Source organism: Boleophthalmus pectinirostris, unplaced genomic scaffold (genome assembly GCF_026225935.1).
Source record: "Boleophthalmus pectinirostris isolate CB_2022bp ecotype Guang Dong unplaced genomic scaffold, ASM2622593v1 HiC_scaffold_4, whole genome shotgun sequence".
In the NCBI taxonomy this organism is placed as follows: domain Eukaryota; kingdom Metazoa; phylum Chordata; class Actinopteri; order Gobiiformes; family Gobiidae; genus Boleophthalmus; species Boleophthalmus pectinirostris.
In genome coordinates this window covers 17306855-17327270 of record NW_026571353.1, presented here as the reverse complement: position 1 = coordinate 17327270, position 20416 = coordinate 17306855, and the positions used below count along the sequence as shown (strand labels likewise).

The window sequence follows — 20416 nt, the reverse complement described above, 5'->3', positions numbered from 1 at the left end:
TGATCATTTTGTCGACCTCGTACCCATTTCATCATTAAAGTGTTAATACAATAAACCTTTCTATTTGCCAAAGCACCTACCATCAGTCAGTTTAGATATTCAGATTAAATTGTTACAGTCCATAGATTATTGGTATTGTTTGCAGTCTGTTGATGGTTGTACTCACAGGTCTACATTAAGGAACAGCTCCTCTGTCAAGCTCACAGTCTCACAACACCAGACCTGGCCGATTATGGGGGGAGGGAGAGGGGGCAGCAGGTGTGCACTGACCAAGGCTGTGGCGATGACAGCTCTGGTGATAAAGGGCTTGGAAACAAATCAAGATATCTGATGGAACCTGAGGCAGCTGCAAACAACAAGGTGTAAAAATCAAATCAGTTGTTAGAAGTATTCGTCAGGCCTCGGGTAAGGACAGTGTTTTCTTCTGTTTTCTGAAATGTATCAATTTAACTTGAAGCGTAATGTCAATGCCAAATTCACTCCCTGTTGAGGATGGAAAGGCAACCAGGTCCTAACAATAATTTTTGTGTATTGTATATTGTAATTGTGGTGCATATTCAGTCATCATGCTTTATACAAATGATTCCTAATGTTAGATAAATAGACATTAACACATCATAATGAATGGTAATATGCTCCTCTCTGTTTTTTAATATTTTGTCATATGTACATTTTTATCTAATATCTGCTTGCTTGATTGCACATTGATCAGATGCTAAAACTGCATTTTGTTGCACCGTATTGGTGCAATTACAATAAATTGAATCTGAATCTGAATCCAACACCAGATAATGTCTCACAATTTTCACACCAGCTACCGACTATCAACAGATCAGGCGGAAGATGCAGAGATGAGTCTAAACTTCAGAACCCTGGGACTCTTCTCATGGCATCCCTACAGGGCGTAGTGCTCCATACAAACTGTATGGATTTCACAGATCAAAGTGTTTTAGTCACTTCAGAACACAGCGACCTAAGAGAAAATATTGTGTGACTAAACTAAGTCTGCATTGCTGCATACATTTTCTTTCAATGAATAAAGTCATTCCTCCATTGCATGGTCATTTTGTATCCCAGACAAAATGTGACATTTGGAGGTTGACTATATAAAGTTGTTTTCGCATAACCTCAAAAAAGCTGTCCCTAAGGAGAAATGTAAAACAAACTTTCCAAAAGTACCTGTCAATCAAAATAGTCAGTATTCTCACAATACACATCTCCCTGCCAAGTTAAACCCAAGGGGCAAACTGAATAACATTTGGCATTTGTCTTTGCTTTTGCGTATTGTGTGTACTGTAGGAAATTAGCTCAGTTAGTTAGTGTTAGTAATTAATAAACCAGTTGTCCAATCATAATACCAGACCATAACCATAAAAAAATAATATGAAGGTCCACAGAGAAACACCATTCTATTGATAAAATCCTTCCCTTCCCTGGAGGACATAAGTGTAATAGATAGCTTTTGCAGCATACACACAGTCAGTCTTCATTGCAGTCTTCATTAGTGGAAGTGTGAACCTGTTGTACTCCTGCAATGAACAGTCTGTGTACTGTGCTATATCCCAAGAGGCCTGAGCTGCTCACACAATAGAGAAGTGATGTGAAAAACAACTGCCACGACTTTTTCCACATGACACGTCTGCTTTAGAAAATTAGCAGTCATAAATATCTCTCTGACTATATTCTCATATTGGCACATTTTGGGAGAGTTCACTGTGTAGGTAATGGATATATTATATTCAGATTAATTGGATACTATAAAAGATGCTGAGTGTATTTCAGAAAATCCAGTTTAAAATGTAAAAATCTATTCAACACATGGACCTTTAAGATGTGGAAAAACATAGATTTAATTTAGAATAACTGAATATTAAGCAGCCTCTGTAATTTGACTATCATCACATGCTCTCAAAGGTCACATGGTTTCCTATAACAATCAGTGTATATCATACAATATGTCCTTTTCCATGACCACCAAATGATACATGTAATCAAAACTAATAATAGGACTAAAATGACTTTGAGGCTCCTGACATACACAGCTTCATCAGTGTGAGAGACCATTGCGTATGTACAGATCAGAGAAGCCCGGTCTGGACCAGAGGTTTCTGCTTGGCTGAAGGAAAGCTTGACAAACACAAGAGAAATGAGCAGTCTGTGTAAAATGAGATGGATGGTGTGAATTGAAGCAGGCATTAAAGGGTGGTCATATGCATCAGCACTGTTTCCTGAGCCTGACATCTCTGGCTCTGCTCCTGGTTCCCGGCAGACGCCGCACTTTCAGTTCAGATGAACTTAAACAGAGCTGTACCTATCCCTGTCCAATTGTTTTTGGTCTTCTTGAACCAAAGCAACACAAGTCAAAATTTACAGTAAATACTGTAAAATACTATTCCAATGTTATGGTCTATGACAGACAGTCTGTCTGTATAGATTAAGTCTGCAACATTTTATCAACTAATTGTGATTAGTCCACTAAAAATGAATTCTTAAACAAAAATCTTAATCGTATTTTATCACATTAACACATACAAAAATACCTTTTTATAACAAAGACAGCAGCATTACTAAATCAAAATGTCAAAAAATAATAAATATTTCCTTCTTTTTAAAAAAAAAATAAAAATCTATATACACATTAAATATTCTATTTAGAGGCCTTCAGTCACTATATTTCAACATATATTGGGAGATAATGTATTTAAAAAGTGTCAGTGTAAAATAGAAATAATTTTTTGACTAGTCAGGTAACGAAAACATTGAATAGTTGACTACTAAAATAACTGTTGCAGTGCAGCCCTAGTATAAATGCCCTTAAAATATAATATGCTTTCTTTTCAATGCATGACTTCTGAAATCTGTCAACACGCATTGCCCTTATCAAACCTCTGTATTTTTAAGCAATTTTGATCAGTGTGAAAAAGATGTCTTCAAATAAGAGTGATTCAAAGAAAACACAGTATAATACTTCATTGTGGACATGTACAAAATGACTGAGAGCTTTTGGTTTTTGGACTTGACCCTGCTCAATAAATCATATTGTCACCCACTATTAACTACTGTTTGATAGAGGGACAGAGTTATTTCCTCTCCAAGTTAACAGATGTCGTCAAGCTAACCCAAGCAGCAATTTTGTGCATTTTCCTTCCCCACGGTGGGCTATAAATCACTGTAGCAGATGAGCTGGGTAAGTACAGATAACATGAAGGCCTTTCTCTTCTAGGAGATCAGTTTGGAGATAGACCAGACTAGGAAAGATTAATGAAGTATGACAATGGGCAGAATGCCTGGCACAAAGTTATACATTGTTGGCACAAAAGAATTTTATAAACACCAAGTATTACTCTACTAACTCAAGTGGAATGTATTTGAGATTAGTATTTCATGGAGGTAAAATAGTACTGAGAGGGATATGTTAGATTTATTTATTTGGGGACAGTGCAATGTCGAAATTGGATGGAGCTGTTTAGCATGGAGGGTGATTCCTTACACACAATTATCTTGATATTTCCAAACCATTAACAATATAATGTAATAATTTGCATAAACTGACATACAAAAAAATATAACAAGATATTTATCAAATATAATGAAATATGTGTTACAAAAACTAACCAAAAAGTTAACCTACAATACTATATACATATTAAATAATTAACTTTACTAAATACTTTTTTTTAAAAGGCCTCATATTTCTTTTCAATATTTCCTCTAAAATGTGCAGATGGTCAGCTGCATGTTGCATTATTAAATTTCTGTTTATTAGTTCACAGAGATCAGCCTGACAGTGCACTGCAGGGGTTAAAAATAAACACATTTGACTGTGGTTTCTTGGACACAGGGAAGACTCAGGGGATCAAGTTTACAGATAGAGCCAGGGCCTGAGAACAAGACTGGAATGTCCATGTTTGAATTTACAACAAATGCACAATGAGATTCAAATAAACCCATGCATAATAAATAAACATGAGAGTCTATACAGGTCTCTATAACTCCTTTGGTATGTACCTTGCATCTCAAGGGAACAGCTCTTTGAAAACTGAAAGAGTCTAATCATTTAGAGTTCCCACCAATTCTCATCGGCAGTGGGTCAATGTTTTTGCGAGGTTTGACCTAAGGAACCAAAGCATTTGACGGTTACACTGGTCTCATGCACTGCTCCCATCTCCACCCCTTTGTCTCCTCCAGGAAAAACAGCCAGGCTCTTATCTCCTCAATGGGTGATAATGCAACACTGTTAGTTCAGCCATTATGCAATGTAAGGAGAAAGTTAAAACAATGGGTTGGAGTAAATCAAATTAATAAAAGCAATACTAGTAACATATCTACTCTTGCAATTGGTGTGACAGTTCTTGTACTGCTATATTTCTTGCTACTTCAAACAGTTGAGAGACAATTTGTGACACCCTTACCACGGATAACCATGTAATCAACTATGTGCATCATCAAGGTAAAGGTATGAATGCATTTGACCCATTCTTCATTGAAGCTTGGCCAACCAGTGAGGAGCAATGGCCAACTCTGATGCAGCACCCAGGAACCCATCTGTAGATCTTGAGCTATTGCTGGTTTCAGATGACATGACAACATTCTACAGGCCTATAATATTTAATACAGATGTGGAAAATGGAAATGTCTTTGTAATATAGTGAGTTCTTGGGTCTTGTGAATAATAGAAACTATCAGGGTCAACATTTGTGCATTTACCTTTCAGATATTTTGTGGCAAACAACAACGTACCCAACAGGAAATCTGCCAGGGAGTATGACATAATCACATTCTAGAATCTGAAAACCACCAATAGGCTTATAGCCAGGTCTACGACGCTATTAGCCTATTATGTTGTTTTTGTATGTGTCTTTTAGAAAATGTCCACAGCAAGTACATAATCTTAGAAAAAGTACATATCCGTTCAATGTCTGTTTGTGCAGTCTAAAAACAGATTCATTCCCCAAACTAAACTCTATCTAGCACCGGTTATCACTCACACATAGTTCTGTCATATCTTTACAAGTTTCATACTTCAGCTTCAGATAAGCATCGAGCCCATTGGTATGTCTTAATGTCGGACCAACACTTGGATTTATGCTCGCTGACTCACTCCAGCTTAGCTCTGCACTGAAAAGCAAGCAGGTAATGTACAGGCAGCTTTGGGGTAAAAGGTAAAAGGTGAAATCCAGGTTTATCTGATGTGGAATGAGAGTCCACAGGAATCTAATCATCTGATGTAATATGTCTAGATTTACACACACACATACCATCCCACACAGTTTGGTCACTCCCTAGAGGGGACACACACTCACTAATACAATGATCTATTTGGAAGAAATGTCCACAGACCACACACTATGTAACAAGTACAGCTGTCAGGGTGTGATCAAAGGCACACTAGTTACACACTATTTCCACACTAGTAAAAATGACATATATAGTGTCTATTATTCATCAAATGAGATGACATTATCTAACAAGGTAATGATCCATACTCCACTTTAAGGTGCTTTTGTTAAATGAATCAAGATAATATACAAGAGATATATGTTTCAGTACAGCAGTGGGTTGCTATTATGATGATCTATACCCAATTAGACCACCTAGTAAACAGCTAGTGAAACTGGGTATATGTTTCTCAGATACAATATACTAAAATGCAATTTTAACATGCCCTTATGTGTCTGACTTCAGTTAGCATAATTACCCATATCTTGCAATGTTTAAACAGTGCCTGACTTCACCTAACAGTTTTTTCTTCTTCGTTATTTTTTCTTCTTTGTCATTTTTTTTTAAATACATCTGGCTTCTTTTGCAGTTTCAATACAAAAAAGTGCATTTTCAGAACTTTAGATAACTGCTGTATCAGTTTCTTGAGTTGGTGTCTCTGTGTAAAATCATTTTTTATTCACTGTTTTTTCTTGGACCTGGACTTTGGGGTCAACTTGTGGTCAGCTGTAATCTTGCCATCTGCACTCTACCTGCAGTCGGTTTACACAGCACACAAAAAGCAAAAGGATTCATTCAACACACCGACATGCACGCCTGGAAATTTCCTTTGTACTGTGATCACTCTGAGGTTTAAAAAAAGCTCTGAGGACGAAACCTGATTCACTGCGGTCTGGACATTGTCAGTGAGTGGCCTGAGAGGGCCCACCTGTTGTGAATTAACACAACTCACAATGCACTGCTAAACAATGTGCTAGGCTATGTGCTAACACTGCTAAAGCACCTACAATAACAAGTCATGTTCAATTCACTAATGCATCTATCACACATACTGCTATTTCCAATTCAAAACGCCTTTCCTCTTTTCTCCTGGTTCATACATAACAGTCAAGTTAATGAGTATAGGGAACACAGGTAGAGTTCCCTTACTTCCTTTGCTCTCAAGGTCAAAACATACAGTACTGTGCAAAAGTTATAGGGAGGTGTGAAAAATTGCTGTAAACTAGGAATGCCTTCAAAAATGGAAGTATTTATCATCAGTCATCATTGGAAAGGGGTTAATCATCAATCAATCATTAATTTTCATTAATCAACAAAATGCAGTGAATGAAAAAAAGAGAAATCTAAAATCAATATTTGGTGTGTCCACCATTTGCCTTCAAAAGAGCACCAATTCTTCTAGGTATACTTGTATACAGCTTTTGAAGGAAGTCAGCTGGTAGATTATTCCAAACATCTTGAAGAACTAACCACAGATCTTCTGTGAAGATGTGTGTGTGAAGATTCTGTGACGATTTTGTGAAGATAATTCTTAAGGACTTTGGCTGTATGTTTGGAATTGTTGAACAGCTGCAGAATAAATTTGGGGCCAAACATACGCCTCCCTGATGGTATTGTATGATGGATAAGTATCTGCCTCTCTTTCTCAGCATTGAGAACGTCATTAATCCTGACCAAGTCTCCAACTCCATTTGCAGAAATGCAGTCCCAAACATTCACGAAACCTCTACTATGCTTCATTGTTGCCTGCAGACACTCATCATTGTACGGCTCTCCAGCCCTTCAACGAACAAACTGCCTTCTTTTACAGCACCTGCTGCCATTTTTCAGCAACCCAGTTCTTATATTTTTGCTATACTTCAGTCGCTTAGCCTTGTTTCCATGTCGGAGGTATGGTTTTTTGGCTGCAACTCTTCCATCAAGACCACTTCTGGTCAGACTTGTCCGGACGGTAGATGGGTATACCTGGGTTCCACTGGTTTCTGCCAGTTCTGAGCTGATGGCACTGCTGGACAGCTTTCAATTCTGACAGCTAATAAGCTTGATGTCTCTTTCATTTGCTACACAATGTTTCCTTGGCTGACCACTGTCTCTACGATCCTCAACATTGCCCATTTTTTATGCTTCTTCAAAAGAGCTTGAACAGCATATCTTGAAACCCCAGTCTCCTTTGAAATCTTTGTCTGGGAGACACCTTGCTGATGCAATATAACTACTTGGTGTCTTGTTGCTGTGCTCAGTCCTGCTATGGTGTATGACCTGTGACATGAGGCTGTCTTCCACAACCTCACCTTGGTAGCACAGTTTGGCTGTTCCTCACCAAGTTTTAATCCTTTTACAGAGCTACTTCTGTTTCAGTTAATAACTATGTTCCAAAATACATGTGACATTGACATCTATATCTATAATCCTACAAAATCCCTGATTTTGTGTGTACCTCTGTGTGACTTGATGCTGGTTTGAAGGCAAAAGGTAGTAACACCAAATACTGATTTGATTTAGATTTTTTATTTTATTTTATTTTTTTCACTCACTTTGCATTTTGTAAATTGATAAAAACAATCATTATTTATATTTTTGAAAAAAATGTTTGTTTACAGCAACTGCCTAAAACTTTTGCACAGTACGGTACTTGGCCTACCAATACCAAACTTATATCAAAACTAGATAATAATATATAGAAAAAATATATTTGTAATCCTTCAGTTGTCCAGGAAAGTTTTATATTTCAGTTTGTGGGGTCAAAATCTGGAACTCTACAAGTGATGAGATCAGAAGATGCCCAAATATGAAAATGTTTAAATGAAGATATAAAGAAGAAGGAATTTAGAAGAAGGAATCTGAGTCTGTCATTTGAGTGTACACTAACACATTTTGAAATGCAGTCATTTATTTTGTGTCTGGAGTAACGTGACTTACTATTATAAAAATCTGGCAGAAGCACATTATTGCATTAATGGCATTGTAAAAGGGGGTACTTCCCCTGCATAAAGTGTTTGCTTCTCCCCACTCCTTTTTGTAATTATAGATTTTTTTTTTGTAGACTATATTCGTGATAAGTAACATAAAATAATTGCCTTTATGTATCAGTTACTGTTGGAACATAAAGCCATTTATCATTTATGAAAATATCAGAATAAACATATTATTATAACACAGAAGATTAATTACTCAAAAATGAAGAAAGTCAAGCACTCAAGCAGACTACTTGAATTTTAAGTCTGATTGTGCTGTTCAATGAGCCAGACAAATACATTTTGATCCTATAAATTTTTCTACACTGACATTAGACACTAAATATCAATATTCATATTGCATCATATATTCTCAATTCCTAATACAATTGTTAGAGCACATATTTATTTTTTGTAATAATATTGGCAGAATAATGTTAATATTTTGGTGTCCCACAATGAGACCTTCTTTCCCACGATTCAGTTGACTGTTAACCTTGTCTGTGGGTGTTCCTTCAAAAGTCCAATAGGAGTCACCAAAGCAAAACCTAATTTAAATTTCATTCAAGTGAGATAAAGAGTTCTCACACATACGGTATACAAGCACGAGACACTTTAATCTGTACATGTGTGATGCAGGGTCCGTTCCTGCACAGCTCAGTGGGTGAGGACAATGGACAGTCTAATTAGATGTCTTTATTTGATAAGAAGTGCAGACTCTTGGCTGCCTACAGTTCTGTCTGCTGGTGGGAAGGACCTTAAAGAATACACTTGTACAAAAGCAATTAGGGGATGAGTAAATAAGCAAACCATTTGTTTTAGCTTAATAAAACACAAATTTAATCAAACACAACACAAGGTCAATGAACAAATATTTTGTTTTCAATTTATCTGCTGGCATTCATCATTCTCAATGTCAGCCTCGGCTCAATGCACACAGAGTTCAGCTTCATTTTGAAATGGTTCAGGCTGTGATGAAGTGGAACAATTTTGACTCTTAGTTACTTCCTGCAGATAAAAATATGACCATGTGTACCACAAACAAACCAGATGTAAAATAATTTAACTATATACATAACAATAGGTGTTGCCACTTTTTTTACACTGGGTGCCCTCCCTGTTGTAGCACATTACTGTGACAACTGTAGGTATCTTTCCCAGGGCCAGGGCTTTATGGAAAGATGGGTGAGAGATGATCCTTTGACCTTAAACATGAGGGCACAAGTACAGTGCCACTGTTTCCCCATCACACCTTGCCTGCAATGTAGGAGCACACCGGTGTATGAATGAGAGGGTGTTTGTGAGAGTGAAAGCAGGACAATGGATGGAAATTAGCTCATAACTACAATCTGGCATCTATGTATGTTCATTAAAATGTATTGTCAGTGACCAAATTAACAAATAATACCAGTGAATACTAAAACATTACTGTCCTTTGTTGTAGTTAGTACATGCTTGACCACTACACATAATTATACTGGTGACTAGACACATGACAACTGGAGAAAGCAATTGCTCCCATATCGCAGTAAATTACTTCCCCTGGGCTATTAAGCGGCCGCTTGGCTTAGCCGTGCTATTTCCCCCATTAAAGTTTATGAGGGGACAAGTCCCACATTTCCAGCTCTAAGCCCCATGGACAATTAAGGTTAAGGCTACAAACATGAGAGAACTTTGGGTTAAATAGGAACAGCACTTTAAACGTAAATGGGATTAGACAAAAAGAATAATTTGTATCCCAAGTTATATGTATGAAGAGCTTTTTTTTTTATAGAGGATTCCCCAAGGAATGAGAAACCAGTGTTTGACACAATTATACCGGTATTTTTCCAGAAAAAAAAAAAAACTAAAATAAAAGTACTGAAACTTTGAAAAACACCCCTGCTCTGAAGAGGGGCTTGAATCTACACAGACCTGACTTGTAACTTTTCCAGTGAAGGGTCTGTAACACACATCTCCATTTCCCTCAAATATGCCACAGAATGGCATTAAAAAAAGAAGAATGTTTCAAAGTTTAGTTTAACTTTCTATCTCCGTGGAAAGATGCAGGCAGTGCCCCCGTCATCAGGAATTTTACATGGTGCTGGTTGAAGGAATCTTTGTTTTGAGCGTATGTTGATTTTAGGACCAGTTCCTTTTTTTTATTTTAGTGTTCCCAGCTGATCTAAGCCATTAGCCTAACAAGCAGCAGGTTTTATAATACTTGTGTGATATCTAATCTAATCTGTGTTCCTGAAGTCGTGTAGACAAAATAAGAAAGAAGACCTGGCTCCAATTTTCAGAGTATTGAAAGTATGTTCAAACCAGCTTGACAGCCTGAAGTAAATGAGCTGTGTACACACATTGTGATGTTTGTTTTCCTGGAAAGATTGATGGCACAATAGGGGTCACAAAAAGTTTGAAGAATTTGCAAAAACACTTTTATTTTGTAATTATTCTGTACAGTGTGCCAGTGCTCCTCTAATGACTGTGGGATAAATCCTCATCCTCTAGCCTTGGTGCACTTTTTTGCCCACATAATGAGGATTGGTTCCCCTGTGCGATGACATGTCCTGTTTGCATTTTTTAGCAACTCGTTTGAAAGGAACAACCAAACATGGGCTTGGCTTGTTCTATTTTAAAGTCATGGACAGGTCTAAGCCTGTCCTCTGCCTACATATACCATTAGCAATGCCAACAATGTTCTTCCGAAAAAGGAAGCAGACTAACAAGATGCTATCGCAGCCAAAACTACTGTGTTTTCATAGTACTGGTATCTCCACTGTGGTCTCTTCCACCTTCTCCAGTCTCTCATGTATCTGTACCACTACCTGATGCTATGTCCCTCTGTGCACAAAACATAGAAACGTATAGCATTATGAGAAGGGCATGAAATCTTGGCTATAAAACTTGTACACAGTAATACAGTGTACAAAGTAATACACAACGTGTATTACTTAAAAAAAAAAAAGATTTTACTGAAAAAATGTGATTAGATTAGTTATGTATGTTTTAATAATTGGATTATGCTCAGATTTGAACAAGTCCAGAAACACTGACTAGACTGGGACTAGACTGGAATTTGAAGTGTTTAGCCAACAAAACTATCCCATGAATTTAGAACTTTTTTGTAGAGGATTAAACTACATAACAAATGTTATATATATATAAATAAAAGGGGAATAATAAGAGAAATTATAATAATTTGAGAGTTTGAAATTTGCCTGTTGTTACCATTCAAACTGCACATTTTATTTGATTATGATAAATCCTTTCATATGCATTAGTCTTAGTCTGGCGGTGGATATCACTTTGGACACTTCCACATAAATGTTTTCATAATCTGTCTTCAAACTGCACAATAACCATTTTCCTTGTGAAAATGATATTATTGTCTGCTTATAAAAGTCAATGAAAGTTAAACAAATATAATACTGGTTACTGAAATATCACTTGACTGTAGCCTTCTTTATCCAAGACAAGAAGAAAACTGGTAGTGCTACTGACCATATCTGCTCTACTTCTACTAGTTATCTGGTAAGTCAAGATTCCTGAAAATATGCAGATAAAGTGAATGAGAAGTGGGCAACGTCTAAGGTGCACGCTCTAATCTTAACGTGTCCGGCACCGAGGAGGTGAGGGTGTTCAGGGACTTGCGTGCAGCACTGGAATGTCGGAACAAAGCGAGACAGATGCCTCCCTCCTCCCTATCATCACTTCATCTTTGCAGTACCGCGCCATCACCAACGGGGCAATCAAACATACTGTGGCCATAAAATAGTGAATGTGCACACAATTTGTCTTATGAAATGAAACCGAATTGATTGAAGTCATAGCTGTTGCATATCACCCTTGTCTCTGTGGGATTATGCATTTAAGCATCCCCTTCCCTACATTTCCTCTTCTCTGTGTTATCAGTCATCAGAATGTCAAGCCTTATTACAATATGCTTTACATGGCGCCAAGGGCAGGACCTCAGATGTAGTCTCAAAAATGCAGGAATATTTCATTATCGTGACCGAGAGTGTATGAGTCTTCAAAGACAAATAAAGAGGCATGTGGCATACGGAACTTCTTAGAATCTTCAAGCAGATACTAATATTTGACCTCATACAAATGCATACATACAAAGTTTGTGTTAAGTTACTTTCTTTCAATTAGTTAAATCAGAAAAAAATCTCTAGCTTCAGGTGATGGGTATAGAACAATACCCTTCTCCATATCCTTGATGTCAATTAGCAGATTAAATATTGCTTCGCATATCCTCGAAAGGCTATAAGGCTCTTTGAATACTAAAGTGCATGTTGTCTTTGAGGTAAATAGAGTAGTAGATGACACGTACTGAATGAATGAAAAGTTTTGATACTCTATATAAATCTGACATTTTCACATATTCACTCCAGTTGCTGAGAAACAGAGTGACACCACATGGATGTGTTTTCTGCAGTGCTAATAATAACATGCTTTTGCACCGGGTCTGTGTTGTTTGATGGAGCTGTGATAGGCAAGAATAAGAGCAATTAGAGTAAAAAAAAAAAGAAAATGCCCTTAAAAGGCCATGTTGGGTGGCTGTAATTAACAAGGGAACACAAACAAACTCAGACTGAGGGTAAAGGCTAAACAACACTACCACTGTTTATCAAGACTAAATGTTTGGTAAGCTTTTTTAAGCAACTAAGACATTCTGATAATATAACATACATATTTTCATAAGATTTTCAAAAGATTTTTCCTGCCAAGCACACTCGTATACACAGTTTACAACATCTTCACTGTCAAGTGTGCAGCAGCAGCCCTGCCACTGTGATTTTCAAGAAAGTCAATCATCTGAGTTACTAGATATTTCTTCAAAAACACAAAACACGGTACGCTGGAGACACAGTTTCCTGTAGGGTGACTATCTTTTAATATTTGTGTGTGGATCAATAACTGCAGTCCTTTCAATATGTTATTAAAAAAGTTTTTCTGTCCCAAATTGTACAACAAAGTTTAATTAATTAATTCATTAATTGTAGTATTCCAAGTTCAGTCGACATAGATCCACTTATGTGCAAAGGTGAAACAGAGTTGTTTGGGTTTGGCGTTTGTCCATCTATAAAAAGAGAGGCAGTGAACACCCACACATTTGCAAACTATTGGAAATGTCAACAAATGCAAACTACATAAACTCACTTCTGTAAATACAATAAAGTGTATAACTGTTCCCAAGATGAATTTGTGTAATTTGATCAGAAAAGGCAATATGTGACATTTTGCTGCAGCAATTGGATTAAATTAAATTATTCAAATGGATAATCTGTGCTACTATAGTTTCACTAAAAACAGGAGAATAACACCAGACAATATGATGATTGTATCAGCATCTTATACAAACTCTAGATACAGTTTGTTTGTCATGTAATACTACTCCAAAGAGCTAAAGCTGTAATAAAATTATGAATATAAATTGCACACACACTGATGGCTAATCCAATTACAATCACTGTGGCTAAATATTGATGATGAAATTGTGTTTCCATGAAAGTTTCTCAAGAGAGACCTACATTGAAAGTGACTATGCTCATTTTTAAAGAAAATTATGTTATATTGTACAGTTTTCTTCCCCTCGCTCACCAGAAAAAGGTATTTTTTTGTGAAATGTATTTTGTAAAAACTGCCTTAGGAGGATACAGTGATACAGCAATCATACATTTCCTCCATGATTGCTTGATAGAAAAGATCTTTTTTGTCCCCATATTTCACAAAAAAAACAGCCTTTTCACATAGCAAATTTCTAAGCCTGAGCGAATACAAAAAACCACTTGAGGTGTAATGAGACCATTTAAAGCAGGAGGTGGGTCCAAATCTAGATACAATGAACCACCTTGAGACACTGCACACTCCTGGGCACAGCAAGTCACTGGAAACATTTGCAACTTTTGGTCACAGGGTAGTCAAAAGTAGTTCTGTGAGACCAAATAAGGACTGTTTACAAAGTCATTATTATTTAAAAAAAATTTAGATTGACAGGCGTTTTCGACCAAGACGTCATGCAGTCAGTACAAATGGGTGGTGCAGCTTGTTTATGAATGCCTAAATGCTTTGACTGGGCTAGACTCTAGACATTAGTGTGGAAAATGAGGTATATATCTCCTCTTTTGAGTGTGTGTAAACATCTGTGCAGGTGAGGTCTGCAGAGTGTCTCATTTTTCACCAGTGTTTGGAGAATGAGACCAGGACAGAAAGAGTGGCAGTAGCGAATGCATTCCCAAGTAATGAGCACTACTCAATTGGAGAAGATGGCAGCTCTATTAAACTGGCCTTAAATCAGTGCAGTCCCAACTTCATATTATATCTACTATACAACTTAAGAAATATGCCATGATAAAAATGCACACTAGTTGGTTAGAATTGTATATTTTGCTATCTATTGTGTATTCTTGTTGGTTAATTTACCATGCTGGACAAAAACAAACTTGAACGTAGGGCTGTACAACTGATCATATTTAAAATTAATTATTGCTCTATTCTATTACAAAAAAAATGTATCTGAAAATACAATGAATTGCCTTTTGTTCAGAATGATATTGAGTCTATAAAATAATAGGTCTATCATAGTTTCTCTACAGTGTAGGAGTAATTATTTTAAATTGTGTGATTATAACTTTTGCCATAATCAAGCAGCTTTACAGGAGAGGGACTATTCCACTGTATATTCCACTGTCTGTATATTTACTCTCGGATTTTATTTTCTAGATTTTTTTCTCTTAATTAATACATGTAGGATTTGGAAGTGGGACATAGCCATTTTGGCACAAATGAAAAGAAATCAGCTGCTCTCTAGCTGCAGCTATTCATGAGTGTTACAGATTATAATGGCAGACAAGAGCACAGTATATCTTCTTTAAAAGTCATCTTTAGCTCTCACTGAATCACTTTGGATGAATGCTTATCCTGCATGTTGTAACATCAATATTGAATCTCAACCAAAGCCCTGAGAATGCACTTATTACTTCTGTCTGAATTCACTGAAAAATGCTTTTGCCAGGGTAACATATTCGTACTCCACTTCTCTGACTTCAGCACTTATTATTATCTGACCTCGACTACTAATTTGTGAATGTTTGGTAGAGTGTTTTCCTTCACATTTCCTTTGTTTTGACACAACCCTCACCGCTCACCATTCCCAATCAAACAGGTGAGGCTGAACAGGTGCTCCATATTATTAGCCTGATTCTTTCCACTGATGGCTGAGAGCTGTTTCAGTCTAAAATAATCTACAAAATGCCGTTCCGTTTTTTGTTTTTTTTTCCAATAATGGTGTCAGAGCTGAAAAGGACCCATTTTTCACTGAAGAATGTATCTGATTTGGTCCAAACTCATTTCTTATTACCATGTAGATACAATGTCAGTCTGGAGACACAAATTTATAGCTCACCTCTTGACCATGTTGCAGTTTAAAAGCATGGTGTAATGGTCATCATAAACTCCCCGCCTCTTAAGTACCTGCTTCTGTTGACCCAATGTGTGGGGTCATTTCCAAGATGGCAGTAAAAGCTAAAGAAGAGAAAGAAATATCATTTTTAATGAGTGTTTACTTGATCCAATTACTCTATGATTTACAGTGTGCCATCACAGAGGTAGATTTGCTTTAACAACCTGCCCCACCAGAAGTGGACTCAACAGTACTCATCAGGCATAACACTGTGATAATCTGCCAAATACAGTCTGACAAATAATAAGAAACTAATAATAGCTGCTGTCTTGGTCAACTTTTGATAAAAACTCCCCATTGCAGAGTGAAAATACCCCCACAAAATGCTTTCAATTCCTTGGTCATGATTTTAACATTTCACGTAGATTTAGTCCTCACAAAAACAAACAAAAAATACAATCACATCAACTGACACAGTACACAGTGAGTCCTTTTGTGTTCAGTTCTTCTTCTTATTTGCTATTCAGAATAAGAATGTTTTTATTGCCATTGTCAATGAACAAAGTGAATTGCTTTGGCGTTATGGCGCAACAATAAACAAAGAATATAATATAAACTGAGAAAAATAAAAAAAAATACGCACATTCAAATAAGGGAAATAAAAACATTGTCAAGGAAATAAATGCCCACAATGCACAATAAAGGCATGGTGACTTAAGAGAAGGTGGATCTCTGCTCTAACTTTGATCCTCAAAAGTTATGTGTTTGTACTTAGAAACAACCGTACATGGATGAGTATGATTTATTATTATGACTTTATACTGAAAGTGAAAGATAGGACATAGATAACACATGGCCATATCAGAACATATATGAATGTGTGCATAAGCAGTAATGGACAAAAAACAACTAAGAATACATCACAGCACTTGCAGGGTGCTTTTGGAAATGCAATTAAAAATCACCCCCAAAAATAGCCTGACATTGGTTCTGGGGACATGTCTCTAGAGCATTCATACGCTCCATATGTGTTCCCTGCACAAAGCCCCCGTGAAGAATCTTCAGAGACTCCAGCATGTGGTTCCACTCACTGTGTAATGGGACCGATTTACTCACGACATGTTAGCGGCTGAAGGCCCAATCCCCCTGTGCTTAAAGTGGGTTTCTCTCACCTCTGCATATGCTCAGGCAGGGGAAGTGCTTAGGGGAATGTTCTTGTGTAATTTCAATTTAGACCATATGTGTATGTCTCCATGTGGTTGGTACTACATTATAATGTATAGTATTGTTGTTGTTGGAGTGCTTCACAATAATAAATGCAGATTTAAAATTTTTTATTTTTTTTTTTTATAAAACTGCATAAAAAGGCATGTAGATAAGATTGATTTAGGGTCCACATTATTTCTATTTCATAAAATTTTTACTTGTATATATACATTTATAAAACTATGCCTTATTTGACACCAGTCTCTTCATACTTTTGCTAAATGTATATTGCCATTTATATCTCTTTGTTATATTCTCTTTGTTATAATATTATATTGTGATGTGTGAGCTATGCTAATTTGTCTAAGATTCAAATTATGCTTTGTCTATACAGACAACATAATATATATACACATATATAATATATATATATATATATATATATATATATATATATATATATATATATATATATATATATATATATATATATATATATATACATACATACATATACATATACATATATAATAAATAAAAATGTTGTAAAGCAATTGCTTGTCATTGTGAGTATGAAGTTTTGTTTCCTATTTGGTGCCACTCCTCCCTTAGAGTGGAAGCACTGTTGATTAGGTTTTGCATGTAATGGCCAGTTTCCTGTGCAAAAGAGGGAAAAGGCTCAAGCAAACAAACTCAGAGGAGGCATTTGTAGCATGTGATGTATGGAAGTTACAGGAATTCAGACTATGAAAGCTATAAAAGGATTGAACAATTCTATCAGTTTTCCAACATGCTGCAAGTACACAAAACTGATTTTGTATTTGGATAAAACTGAAATATTTGCCCATTTTGTGATTTACTTATGCTACAGCATCCTGGTTTATATAAAAGGACAAAGCAAATTATAAAAACATGCCATACCTCACTGGCTGCCAACTAAAACCCAGCCATGCAGAACCAAAAACTCAAGCCTGCATAAAAGAATAGAGGTTGAGTCATGCACTATTGTACAGCATAGAATAATATACAAAGAAAGGCAATAATCACTTTGTCCTTAGCCTCAATAAATTGTCAAGGAATGTGTGTGAAGCCAATATACATATATATATAAGTCCATATGCAAATTAAATGTAATATCCTGATGTGCTGTGGTCGATAATAGACATTTAAATGACCCAACTTTTATTATTTTTATCTTATTTCTAAATTATTAAGACACCTTAGATGAACCTTGTATACTGTTGGTAAATATGACTACTTCTGGACAGTCCTGCACAAGTTTCTCCAGTGGCAATAAAGGAAGAAGGATGTTTCCAGCAATGGGAGTGTTGGCAGAGACTTGGTAGATTCAACTGAATTGAAATGTAAGCTTACAAAGTCCAGATGGCTGCCCCTGATCAGGCCATAGCTATACACAGCTGAGAATTACCAGAAGTCTTCTTGTTTTTTGAATGAAATATCTCATCTTTGTCGTTTCCATGGGAACAGTGAAACATTGCCATGGCACATGTGAGGAGTGAGTTCAAGTTGCTGTGTGAAGCCGAGTGACTTCTGTGATGTTTTACAGGCTAACAGTCCAAATCCCAAACTAATATAACTCTGACTTTCCTTCCATAAAGAGAATGCTGTGGATTTAAATTTCATATCTATGCACATACAGCCATCAAGTAGAGGAACAGGTCCAAGGATTTATATTTATTTATAGCAGTGGTGTTCAATGCAATATGAGTCATAAAGGGAAGAGAGATGCCGCCTTCATGAGCTATGGAGAAGATGATCATTTCTACTAGTGAAGTGGAGAGCATTTGTTTTAAGTGATTTTGTGCTTGTAGCAAAATGAAACATGTCAAAAATAAACTTTATCTTGACAAGTATTTGTGCAAATAATGGAAACAAGTAAATTCATGCAAGACAGTAATCTACAAATTGCCCAGGAAAAAGGAAAGTGGAAATAGAGATACATTAAACATATAAATGCCACATAATTATGCAGACATGTAAAATAACCAGCTAACAAGTCTAAAAGTGCTTCATCTCAGCTACTCAGGTATCATATTAATTTCCCGGATCTCCAGTAACATTAATATGCATTTTATATGCATTTTATTTATATACTCATTTATTTTGGATTGCCCCTGGAGATGCATCATGTCTTTTTCAAGGAAGTCAATTTCCCGCTCGACAACTGGCATTTAGCATGATTCCCACAGCACATGAGGACACCATAAAAAGAATAATGTTGCTGTGACTACTTCATGCTGATAGGTGAGGTGTCACAACAGCAGAACAAGAACAGAAATCAAACTTTTGCTAAATTAAGTTGAAAGAAAAGCACAGATCTCTGTAGTGCTTCTTTGTTTATCCAAAACAAAGTAGTCTGTATTCCTCATAGAGGTAAACTGGTCAGAGACAGTATTTCACCAAGGCGGGAAATTGTTTTGAGACATTCTCACCGAATTCACAGAAAAGAACACAAAAGGCTTCAGGTCAATAGCTGACAGTACATTCACATTCACAACAGTCAAGCAGATCCCCAAAAAGTAGGTCAGGGTCAAACAGAGAGCTTAATGCCAATAGTCAAAATGTAAGTCACACAAGCATTCTAACTGAGTTGAATGTTAAAATATCGCATTTTACTGTACAACATACTGAAAATTTGTGACCGCTATATCATTAACTTGTGACAAGTAAAAAAAAGTGTTTTCTTTACACTGTTTTGATCCTAATTTGATTCTGATTAAAACTTAAACTTAAATATGTTTTATGTTTTGTTTTTTTTTTCTATTCAACACACATCTGTAACTACTTCTGAGCTGATACATTCTGTGGGTTTAATGGCCACATGACTTATAGAGTGCATATGCTGAAGGATCTGTAGCGGCTGCCTTTACTATCAACACCACAGAGTGCCAGCCCCTGCCTCTCCAAACTGGGCTCTTGTCCTGACCCACAGGGGCATCTTCTCACGCTAACACCACACACACACACATACATGCATGCACACACACCCCCACACGCACACACACACCCCTACACACACACACACACGCACACACACACACACACACACACACACACACGCACACACACACACACACACACACACACACACGCACGCACGCACACACACACACACACGCACACACACGCACACACACACACTATCAGATGGCCCTCTTGTTTAGGCTTCTGGTCAACTTTATTGGTTTCTCACATTAGAGAAGATGAATGATATTATAGGTATCGTAAAGACCAAATATCATCTAATTATGCTTATGGTTATATTAGTTTTTACAGTTAACAAATTAGATACAGTTGCTTTTCACTGCATGGAACAATACATTACCTTTATATTGGACTGTTTGACTGGAAGACTTCAGCTGCATGTTTAAACAATACCAGAACAATCAATACAATCATGCATTTTAGTGCTCAGCTATGAATGCAGTTAAATGGTGGCAGACCAAAGGAGGAGCTGTGGAGGAGGCAGACTAGTGAGCTGGATATCTGAACAGAATCGCATGGAAGGCATTCGACTGATTGTTCTTCTTCAGTGCGCGGACTTGAGTAACACTGAGATAGAGATCTATTATTTTCTTTTACAGCTCTCAGGCAGAGGGAGGGCACTTATTTCCTGTTCTGC

The 20416-nt window shown here is 36.7% G+C and overlaps 1 protein-coding gene across 1 annotated transcript in view; it reads right to left on the bottom strand.

Moving 5' to 3' along the window:
- Positions 1–16644, bottom strand: part of gfpt1 (glutamine--fructose-6-phosphate transaminase 1) — a 26302-nt gene extending 9658 nt beyond the window's left edge. The window contains exons 1-2 of the mRNA XM_055161919.1: positions 16551–16644; positions 15639–15689 (exon numbers count right to left, since the gene is read on the bottom strand). Of these exons, the coding sequence (XP_055017894.1) occupies positions 15639–15689; positions 16551–16644 (145 nt within the window). The remainder of the gene's footprint in view (positions 1–15638; positions 15690–16550) is intronic.
- Positions 16645–20416: the final 3772 nt, after the last annotated feature.